General features: G+C 42.2%; 2 protein-coding genes across 4 annotated transcripts; both read right to left on the bottom strand.

Moving 5' to 3' along the window:
• Nucleotides 1–230: 230 nt before the first annotated feature.
• On the bottom strand, nucleotides 231–2,470 carry LOC136484745 (uncharacterized). 2 transcript variants are annotated; one of them, XM_066481698.1, is made up of 4 exons: nucleotides 1,758–2,458; nucleotides 1,458–1,610; nucleotides 1,173–1,302; nucleotides 235–1,027 (listed from the first exon to the last, which is right to left on the bottom strand). In XM_066481698.1, exons 1-4 carry the CDS (start codon nucleotides 1,783–1,785, stop codon nucleotides 991–993), a joined length of 348 nt encoding a protein of 115 aa, XP_066337795.1. In that variant the 5' UTR covers nucleotides 1,786–2,458; the 3' UTR covers nucleotides 235–990. The 2 variants fall into 2 exon arrangements, with proteins under 2 accessions (XP_066337794.1, XP_066337795.1); XM_066481697.1 differs by having other exon boundaries at nucleotides 231–1,027; nucleotides 1,458–2,470.
• Nucleotides 2,471–9,048: 6,578 nt separating this feature from the next.
• LOC136484744 (uncharacterized) lies at nucleotides 9,049–10,237 on the bottom strand. Of its 2 annotated transcripts, none has more exons than XM_066481696.1 (4): nucleotides 10,102–10,237; nucleotides 9,746–9,862; nucleotides 9,476–9,601; nucleotides 9,049–9,376 (listed from the first exon to the last, which is right to left on the bottom strand). In XM_066481696.1, the coding sequence occupies exons 1-3, from the start codon at nucleotides 10,151–10,153 to the stop codon at nucleotides 9,489–9,491; spliced, it is 282 nt and encodes a 93-aa protein (XP_066337793.1). In that variant the 5' UTR covers nucleotides 10,154–10,237; the 3' UTR covers nucleotides 9,049–9,376; nucleotides 9,476–9,488. The 2 variants fall into 2 exon arrangements, with proteins under 2 accessions (XP_066337793.1, XP_066337792.1); XM_066481695.1 differs by having other exon boundaries at nucleotides 9,493–9,601.
• Between the last annotated feature and the right edge of the window lie 970 nt (nucleotides 10,238–11,207).

The following is an 11,207-nucleotide window of genomic DNA, read 5'->3' as shown; positions in this document are numbered from 1 at the left end:
CTGAACTTACTATAAGCAAGCTTAGACATATGCATAAATGTAATTTGTAAAAAGTTGCATAATTATATTCATTATTATTTAAATATTGCAAGGACATTGAGTCCTAGCATTTTTAAATAGAGTGATATACTGTCCTTGTAGTTAAAATATATGTTTGCTTTTCATCCTAATAAACTTAACTAACTTGAGTTTAGTAACACCGTGTTTAATGAAAAAAACATGATAAGAAATACCATTATTGGAGTGTTGTTATAGCTTCACCTTTTGTTAAATCTATTTGCACAAATGAAACAATTGTTTTGCTTCCCCCAAACTCTAGAGCACCATGGTAAGATTGAAATATTCAGGTAGTGTGGATGGATGGGGAATATCAAATCCCACTGCTCTGGGAACTCAAAGCAGGGGGTGCCTCATGACATTTCTACAAGCTTGATTCAGAGATCAGCCATTAAGTCAACCAAAGATGAAGGGCAACACAATATACCATTGTGCTGACGGTTGACCATGTTGCACTATATCAGGTACATAAGTATCTTGTGCAAACTATGCTAGTGACAACAACCTTGAGGATAAATGTGCCTAATTTGAACTCCAATCACTATTGACCAATCGACAAGTGAGAGACTCATTTTGGCACCATGCTCATTGCACTAATTAGTAATCACCCCATATCCTCGAAGCTAGATCAGACTTTGCTGCAGCTGAAGAGGAGCCCATCACCGTGGTGTTTATTTATCCATCAAATATACCAAATCATATGAAACGATCAGATTTAAATCATTAAGCACAATCCAACTGATGGATCATAAATAGATTCACTGACTCTGCATCTGCAATTCTGCATGCAGTTGTACAAATGAATAGCGCTAGCATGGGGAAGAACTAACAAAGATCTCAACATTTCTCTGTACATCAAAACAAGCACAGCCGTGCAATCTCGCTCTAACTTCGTCAATAACGTGGCCGACCACGGATGTCTTGACTCTTGAGCTACCTCGTGCTTCTGCCGCCGGTGAAGCACATGATGCTTTAGATAGCAACCACACAACCGCCACACCAAGCAAAAATAATTAAGGTTACACAAAGCAGTGTCGTCGTCAGTGAGTATACTTGAGCTCTAGAGATGGTACCATTTTCTATATCAATTGAAGCAGACGTTGCGTGCTACTTACCATTTGTCAATCCAGCTCAGCTTCCTTTCAGGTTCAACAGCAGGAGCAGGAGGAGGAGGAGCAACAGCAGCTGTTGCTGAAAGAGGAGCTACAGCAGTGTTCGTGTTTCTAAGGCGGCCTTTATAGTATCCTGCTCGTATAGCAAATCAAAGGAATCAAACAGAGCACTTGAAACTGCATATAGACAGACGCTACTGGCATCAAACAGGACTTTGAAAGAAAAGGCCAAGCGAGGGATTAGGTGTGAGATTTGAGAAGAAAAGTTTGGATCTGTTTAACACGCACCAGGAACGCCATGGACATGAGTGTGGTTGGTGACCTGGTCGCCAACATCCTGCCGTGGCTGCGGCTCTGCTGCTTCCAGCGGCGGTGCCGGCACTGCCTGCGCTTGTTGCGGATCGTACTCCAGGCCCAGGGGACGGCCACTGTAGTAGCCATCTGCAGCCACAGAAAACCAGTGAAGAATCAAAGTGATTCGCACAAGGGAAACGAGAGTAGTCTGCACGCTACTGCCTATCGTTTCGATCGAGCTTGTTTTTGTGTTTTCAGAAATGGTAAGGTAGATGTCAAGGCTGAGCAGCATACCGGCAGGATTGCCCGAGGCGTCGGCCATGGCGAGTCTCCGGCAGCCTCCTCCGGAGAGAGTGGGACGATGAGCGAAGAGGAGGAAGCCGGTGGAGCACCGCCTCCGCTGCCGGCCTCTGCTTCTTGGATAGATGGAAACGGGACGTGGGAGTAGACAGTAGAGTAGGGAGCAGGTGCCTTTGGGGAGGCAGCTTCCTTAACGCGGAAATGGAATTGACTTAGAGTGAGAAGACTCTGGGTACTTGCTTCAGAAGGAACCTTGTTGGGAAAAAAAAATCATGTAATACATCTATCAAAGGGAAATAATAAAGGGTGCCTCCTTGCTCCTACAATGCTCCTTCTCTAAGGGGCTGTTCTGGTTGAGACCCTACCAGAAGATTTTTAGACAGAGCAAAAACACCGCATAGGATTTTGGCTTCAACCAAAAAGCAAGTACACTGAATACATATTTGGTACAGCTTATAAGTTGTTTATGGCCAAAATAAGCTAAAATTAATAGTCAGTTGGCATATTTTTTTGCAGCTTAGTCCGACCGTGATTATTCTCACCACCCCATTTTATAGTAATAAACATAAGGCCCCGTTTAGATCCAAAATTTTTTGGATTTTGGCTCACTGTAGCATTTCGTTTGTATTTGGTAATTAGTGTCTAATTATGGACTAATTAGGTTCAAAAGTTTCGTCTCGCGATTTCTCGACCAACTGTGTAATTAGTTTTTTTTGTCGTCTACATTTAGTACTCCATACATGTGCCGCAAGATTCGATGTGACGGGTACTGCGCAAAATTTTTTGGAATCTAAACGGGGCCTAAGCTAGATCAGACATGCTTATTTTAAGCTTGCTCTTACTCTCCTGGTGCATCTTCTCTGAGAAGTGCTTCCTAGAGAACATGTACCAAACAGGGTCTAGCTCTTTTTTTTCAGCTTTTTGCTGGCTTCAGAGGCCAAAAGCTGAAACAAATAGCACATCTATTGAGGCCTTGTTTAGTTGGACCCCAAAGTCCAAAAAGTTGCTACAGTACCTGCCACATCGAATGTTTGCGGCCCATGCATGGAGCATTAAATGTAGACGAAAAGAAAAACTAATTGCACAGTTTGGTGGGAAATTGCGAGACGAACGTTTTAAGCCTAATTAGTTCATGTTTGGACACTATTTGCCAAATAAAAACGAAGGTGCTACAGTAGCCCCAAATTCCAAATTTCACGAACTAAACAAGCCCTGAATTGGCTTTTGAAAAGATGGATTTGGAGAATATAAACTGAAACTGAAAAACATGCTAACAGAAGCTTTTGTAACTTTTTTGTGCCGAGAAGCAAAAAGTTTATTACAAAACCAATAACAAAACCTAAAAGCTAGAAAGTCAGCTTTTAAGCGAAAAGCTCAAAAGATACAACTCAAACAAGCAGACCCTAAGTTCATTAGACTCTCCTAAGTTATCAACTCAACATAGAAACCCAAATTATAATGAGCATGCATGTCTGACCTCACACAAGCCTCCAGAAACGTGGAAACCCCAAGGTTTTTCTATATAATATTTTTTTTTGAGGGAACAGGAGGGGCTCAGGAGCCCCTACTGAAATATATACTAAATATTTCTTGTGTTCTTAAGGATGTTCTTCACTTTCGGCTTCATATGTAAGAATCCATTAATGTGTGCAGTAGGACGACAAACTAAGATAGGGAGAATGAAAAACATTTGCTGCAGTAGGACTATATGCAGGTAGCTAGGTAAAATGCGGTACATTGCCTCGACTAGTAGAATCATTGCCTCTTCATACAAAGTGAATTTGTTAATTAAAACTAATATGGGCAGAAGCGAAGCTTCACAGGACGTTATTACATATATACACCAGCCTAGATGGCTAGGAGCATCTCTTCAAAAGGTAAACTGTATGAGAGACTACCTGATTTTGGGGCTGTTCGGCTGCAGCTGCAGCCGCTTCTGCTATGTGCTTCTGCATAGCGCATAGAATGCTTGTACAAACTGACAACGCCACTGCCGAAAATATATATTTCAAAGAAAATAAATCTGAACAAATTTCTTCAAAAGGTAAACTGTATGAGAGACTCCCTGATTTTCATATCAAAGCAAAGCACAGTTGTATCATTGACTCTGCTTCTACATAGCGCATACAACGCTTGTACAAATTGAAAACGCCACTGCTGAAAATATATATTTCAGTTTTCAAAGAAAATAAATCTGAACAAATTTGCGTCGACCCAACACAATCACTGCCATATCTGCCATCCATGGTCCTCTCGGTCTCGGTCCAGCACTGAGAATCTATCTTGCGGTTTCGCCGCCAGAGAAGCACGCACAACTTGATGATACATCATACAACAAACGGGGAGCCATCAGCGAAGGAATAATCAAGTGAAATCAAAAGAGCAGGAAACAGCGACTAGATTTAATTTGATCATTTGAGCTCTGAATGCTCACCAGCTGGCGAAGAAGCCCGATTCCTTAGGAGCAGCGGAGCTGCCCTGGCCGCCGGCGCCAGGTGTCGAAGGGCCGCCGGAGTAGTAGCCGCCTGCTCTTGCCAAACGCGAAGGTCCGTTATTACTAACAGTCAACAGACACTAGCCGCGCAAACCAAACGTGATTGGAGAGAGAAACGAAACGAGGAATTTTTAGGAGAAGAAGAAACGCTTGGATCTCCGGATCTGTAGGTAGTGCACGCACCAGGGACTGAGGCGTTGGCCTGGCCGTCAACGGGCTCGGACTCGGACGGCGGCGCCTTGTGCTTGTCGTGCGGCGCGGCGGGAGGGCCGGAGTAGTAGCCTGCACCAGCACCAACGGGTAGCGAAAGAACCATCAACCATGTAATTCGGTAGGAGGGAGAATTGAGTGGATCCGGCGAATTAACATTAACAAGCAGGTTAAACGATACTCTGTGCATGCATAACATAGCTGTTCCCTTCGTTAATTTGGTCATGCTTGTTTAATTTGAAAGCCATGGAAACGCATATAAATATGATGGGTGAGGTTGAGGAGCCTACCGGGAGCGGGACTGCTGTCAGCCATTAGCGGATCGGATGGGAGCTCCGGCGAGCGATTCCTCCGACCTGTGACGAGGAGAAAGGGTGGAGAGAGGAGACCGAGAGAGCTGTGCAGGTCTCCCCGTGTGTTTGTTGGACAGGACGGCTGGACGGGGAAGATATGGCTTTAGGCAAGGTATGCAGCTTTGGTCGAGCTGGTAATAAGGGATTGACTACGAAGACTTGGCATCACCGGTCGTCCAGTTCTCGAAACAAAAACAAGGTGCTCCCACTCCCACCAACCACGTCGGACCATGGGCTACTGGGTGCGGTTTTGCAAGTGGGTCTACTGCTGCCACCATCACCATCACTAGCTAGTAGTTTTTTTTTTAAGACAAAGGATAGTTCATACCCGATTTCATCTAGAATCAGGCTAATTATTATAAGGTTCCACCTGTAGGGCAGCACACGAGCTATAAAGAACTCCATCTTATAGCCACCCACACAAATGAACAAAGTAAAGTTTTTGACTAAACGAGACCAGTAGACCTATTTGACAACCACCCTTTAGAACAAAAAAAAATGCAAGGCCGACGTCTCTAGATGATGCCCTACTAGGATCAGCTGGTCCCGTTGATCATCACACCGCTGCAGTCTTGCCCATTGACGGAGCCAATGGGTTCCCCTGAAAAGAACCTGTAAAAAAGATTTTGGTCTATATTTGTCAAAAACCACCTCGTTTCTCGTTATCCAAACTGCCCAACACAAAGCTGATGCTGCAGTCAATAACAATGAATTATGTTTGTTACCACCTGTTTTGGACCACCTCTTAACACAAGTCATCTATACTCTGGGGAGGCGATATCCCAAACATTAAATGTACAGCACGCCACAAGAATTTGGCATAGAAACAATAAAAAAGGTGTTGAATACTTTCCGGTGAGTGACAGAAGCTACACCTCGTATCACCATTCCAATTTCGTCGAGCAAGGTTGTCTTTAGTTAAAATCACACCTTTTTTTTAAGTACCACAAAAATATTTTTATTCTTGTAGGAATTTTAATTTGCCATATGTCATGTGACACTCTAACCTCATTGTTAACCAACGCAGCATACGTAGATTTGACGGAAAAAATTCCTGATGAATGTAGAGCCCAAACAAAAGCATCCATATCCCCCTGTAGGTTCACATCATGTAAAGAGGCAACGATTCTATGCCAATCCCTTAGGTTCCATCCCACTAAATTCCGATGAAAAGAAATGTTTAGTGGGGTTGAGCTAAGTACTTTTGCCACAAAATCTTGTTTTCTTCTCACAATATTGAACAACGTGGGAAATTTGTCTTTTAGTGGCTGGTTACCCAACCAAGTGTCTACCCAGAACCAGGTTTGCGTCCCGTCTTTCACCTTGAAAGAACCAAAAACCATAAAAGTGTCTTTAACATTCATCAAGTTTTTCCAGAAATGGGAGTATGTTGTTGTTTTTTACGCAACTCCCTATAGTGAAATCTTTGATATATTTATTCCTCAAAAGTTCCTGCCACATGCCATCTTTATTTAACAATTTAAAAAGCCATTTACTCAACAAACATTTGTTTTGTATGTCCAGATTCTGTATTCCTAGGCCACCTTGAATTTTTTGGTTAGCACAAAATTTCCCATTCAACTAATCTATATTTGTGTTTGTGTTGGTCATTCTGCCAATAGAATCTCGATCTGAAACCGTCATTTTTTTAGCACTCCTCTTGGGAGTTTGAAAAACGACATCATAAACATCGGTAGACTAGAGAGTACCGAGTTTATTAAAACTAAACTCCCTTTCCACCCACTAAGCCTCTTTTCAATTCTGTTCTCAATTATTTGCCAGTCTTTATTGCTTAGTTTTCTAGTGTGCATTGGTATGCCAAGATAACAAAAGGGGTATTTCCCAATATTACAACCAAACAGCTGCGAATAAAACACCTCATGCTCTTTTGCTTTACCAAAACAAAAGATTTCACTTTTGTGAAGTTTATTTTAAGCCCCGATAGTTGCTCGAAGGTACTAAGTACCAGTTTCATATTTACCGCCTTCTCAACATCATGGCTCATAAAAATCACCGTGTCATCCACGTACTGGAGAATAGACATGCCATCTTGAATAAGATGAGGAATAACCCCTTCTACCTGACCTGCTTCCTTTGCTCTAGCAATTAGTATGGCCAGCATGTCCGCCACTATATTAAATAGTATCGGCGACATTGGGTCACCCTGTTGTAAGCCTTTTTTTGTTTGGAAGTAGGATCCTAATTGGTCATTAACCTTAATATTAACATTTCCGCCTTGCTTAAACTGCTCAACCCAGGTGCACCACTTTTGTAAAAACCCTTTCATCCTTAGAGTTTGTTGTAGGAAACTCCATTTTACCTTGTCATATGCCTTTTTAAAATCAATTTTAAAAATAATCCCATCCTGTTTTGTTGAATGTAGCTCATGTATCGTCTCATGGAGGATTACCGCGCCCTCCATAATATTTCTACCTGAAAGAAATGCTGTTTGGGTTGGTCTAATGATCTTTTGGGCGATAGTAGTTAGTCTATTGGTTGCAACTTTTGTGAAGATCTTGAAAGAGACATTCAACAAACAGATTGGTCTGTATTGCTAAATCACTTTTGCGTCCTTCTTTTTTGGTAATAAGATTATGGTTCCAAAGTTTAAGCTTTGCATAGGCAAGTTTCCCTGATGAAATTCCTTGAACAGAGCCATCATATCAACTTTTATTATATTCCAGAAGACCTGATAAAACTCTGGTGGAAAGCCATTCGGGCCAGATGCCTTGTTGTGTTCCATTTGGAAAATCGCAGCCCTCACCTCAGATTCCGAAAAATCATCTATCAAGTACTCATTTTCCAGTACAGAGACATGAGGAATGTCCTCAATTTGTAACTCATCAAGGAATATAGGAGAAATTTCCGATGGACCAAACAGATTTTTATAATAGTTGGTAATATGCTTTTTGAGCTGAGCATCACCACTGATTATACTGTTCCCATCTTCCAACTAGAAAATACGAGTTTTTTGGTGTCTACCATTTGCCAACAGATGATAGTATTTTGTATTTGCATCTCCCTCCAGCAAATGTTTCACCTTAGCCCTTTGGTACCATTTAAGTTCCTCCTCTCGAAGCTAGCCTAGTACAAGCTAATGATTGAGTTTTTTTAGAAAAAAACGCTAATGATTGAGTTGGTCTTCAAATCTTCATAATCTCTAGTCTAGTGCCTGAAAGGAAGACAGAATGCTGCTATCACCTTTTCTGTTTCTGGCTTTCTGCAATCGTGCAATTCCCATTTTAGTAGTTTGCAATATGCAGCCTGTTCGGCAGGCTGTAAACGATCGTGGATTATTTACCGCTGGCTGGTTTAGTGTGAGAGAAAAATACTGTCCTGGCTGGAAATTTACGATCGTTTACGACTAAGCGAACATGCTGATGGTTCTAATAGTACCTTCATAGTTTTAAATAGCCGTCGCTATAGCTGCTTGAGAGAGACAACGCTAAGCTATTGTCACTTTTGCCGCTATGTCAACTACGACCGCTATATTGCGCTATAGCGTCACTAAATTGCTTAGCCGTAGCTTTGAAATAGCGCCGCTATTTTAATTTTGGGTATAATAGTGACAATCTAATTATTACCTATTTATATTTTGTTTTAAAGTTAGTATTTAGCAAAATTGAACACTTGAGTTTCATGAATCTTGCTCTAATATCATATCAAGTTTTATTTCCTACATCCTTAGAACCTTGAAAAGATATCTGTGTTCATCAAATTTCATGATTGCTATGTTTTTTTGAATCAATTACTCATATTTTTTATAACTTTCTTATAAACCGCTATCTGGCATAGCTCCGCTATAGCGGCGCTGTAGCTGTATATCAAAGATGCCGCTATTTACTGTAGCCCGCTATTTTAAACTATGAGGGCCTGTTTGGAATGCGGGATTTTTTCCCCATTCCTGCGTTTTTCCTGTAAAATTGAACTGATTCCTATGAAATTCCTGTATGATTCCTGTGAAATTCCTGCGTTCCAAACAGGCCCTAAGTACCTTATAAGCACTTCTCCCGCTGTCTGATCATGTGGCGTTCTAGATTAGATTAGTATACTTTAGAGGGCCATTGCTCTCAAAAGAAATTTCTCCACTGATCCAATTTACGGGAAAGACAGCCCATTGGATGTGAAAACTCTTCAGCCAAAGTGTTTTGTATCAATTCGGGGGAGAACTCTTATGACAACTGAACTGAGGTTTATACCAAAAAAAAAAGGAAAGTTGCCAACTTGCTCATAAAATGGTCCGGCTTTACACACAGCACCATATTTTATAGGAATGAAATAAACCCTCCGTTTACAGTTTACACAAGTGCAGCGAAAATCGAATGGTAACATGTGCAGCGAACAACCTCACTGACTCTAGCTAAGAATAAGATGCTACAAATTGACAAAGAACAGAGAATTTCAAGATCCTGCAACTGCAATCCGTCCAGACAAGCACCAGTGCGATGCGTGCTGAGCCAGAAAAATGTCCTTCACTGAACTGCCCGCAGGGATGTGTCATGGCCTCACGGGTCTAATTCGAATTTCCGCTGCTGCCGGAGAAGCACCCGCCGAACCTGAGCACAACAAACGGAGAACCATGCATCAAACCGTTGAAACTGACGGCAATTAGCAGATTTGAGCTCTGAGTAGTCTCTACACAAGTCAAAGCATACATCAAACGGTTCATTACAATTTGGCAAGGAAGCCCGGTTCTCGATTCGGCTGAACTGCAGCATCAGCGTTGTTATTGTGTTCAGTGCCATCGCTTGGTCTCGAATGCACACGCCCTTTGTAGTAACCTGCTCTTGCCCGGAAAAAAATCCCGATCCAGTTTCATAAAAAAATTAACACGAAATGCAATGGGAAAAGTTTACTAGAAGAGAGAGAGAAATCAGGGAAGGAAGGAAGCTGGAAGCAAGAACTGAACTGAAACACGAACGCACCAGGGACTTGTGCGTTCACAGCGTTCTGGTCGTCGACGGCCGCCTCCGCCGCCGCCGGCGGCGGCTCCGCCTGTGGCTGCTGGTCCTGGTAGTGCAACGGGTGGCCGACGAAGTAGCCTGTGCTCGGAGGCGACGGGAGGAAGGAAACACATGCCACATGGCGATTGGCAGCAGAAAGTGTTAGCTATCGCCTATGGGGGGCAAGGTAACCAGCAATCCAGCATAGATCGGGCAAAGAGATACGAGAGAAATACACCTACTTTGCAATCAAACAAGCAACTTCTATTGGAGCTTTTTCAGCTTGAGAGACGTGCAGGGGAGGGGATGATGGAAGGTCAAGGCTGTGCAGCACGTACCAGGAGGGTCGGCGGCAGCGGCAGCGGCAGCAGCAGCAGCGGCGGCGGCCATGGCGGATCTCCGGTGTCCTTCTCTCTCCTCCGGCGAGGGCAACCGAGGGGGAACGTGGGTTGACGCACTCTTGCGCGAGTCTCCTTTTGTTTTGTTGGATTACTCGGGGCGGAATTCCTCTTGTGCTATTAAAAAAAAATTGTAATACAAACTTCTGGGGAAGTTCAGCTGTCTTCGACGTCACTGTTCTAACTTTTTTTTGTCCTCCATGCCACTACTGTCACTTAGATCTCTAACGCCGTTAAACTGCAGGTGTAAAAAGTCGAAAATACCCTTAAGTCTAAATATTTCATTAATTTTTTTGAGCATCTTAATGACTTCAAATGAAAAAAATCAAAACTATAAAGTTATAGATCTCGTCGAGATCTATAATTTTCATATAAAAATTATTTTATTTAATTCCGCAAAAAAAAATATGATTTTTCTAAGATATATTAATCATATCAAATCATATTTTTTGCGGAATTAAATGAAGATAATTTTTATATGAAAATTATAAATCTCGACGAGATCTACAACTTTATAGTTTTGAGTTTTTTCATTTAAATGTCGTTAAGATGCTCAAAAAAATTAATGACATATTTAGACTTAAGGGTATTTTCGACTTTTCACACCTGCAGTTTGACGACGTTAGAGCTCAAACTGACGGCAGTGGCATGGAGGACCCAAAATAGTTGGTGCAGTGGCGCTGAAGACCGCTGAACTTTTTCAGAGGTTCATAGGACATTGCGATATTTTTTTAATGGCACACAAGGAATTCCCCCATTATTCAACAAGAGAAAAATATACAGCATCAGTTTGGACTTTGGATAGCTTTCTCCAAGCTGTCAATAAGGCCATTGACTAAGGCCCTGTTTATTTCCTTGTGCTAAAGTTTTGGCCAGCAATTTTAACCCATCTTTTGACAAAATGGATCTAAATACTATGGACAAAAAAGAGCAAATCCTAGGATGCTAAACTATTGCCATTTGCTACCCAAGAGGCCTAAAATTGGGCAAAAACGCCTAGGGGCGCGAGCTGGATGCCCATTACCCCCGCACCCACCCACCCCGCT

Source organism: Miscanthus floridulus, chromosome 10, assembly GCF_019320115.1.
Source record: "Miscanthus floridulus cultivar M001 chromosome 10, ASM1932011v1, whole genome shotgun sequence".
NCBI classification, from domain to species: Eukaryota; Viridiplantae; Streptophyta; class Magnoliopsida; order Poales; family Poaceae; genus Miscanthus; species Miscanthus floridulus.
Note: the sequence above shows the minus strand (reverse complement) of the source record. Positions and strands in the feature narration are given on the sequence as shown.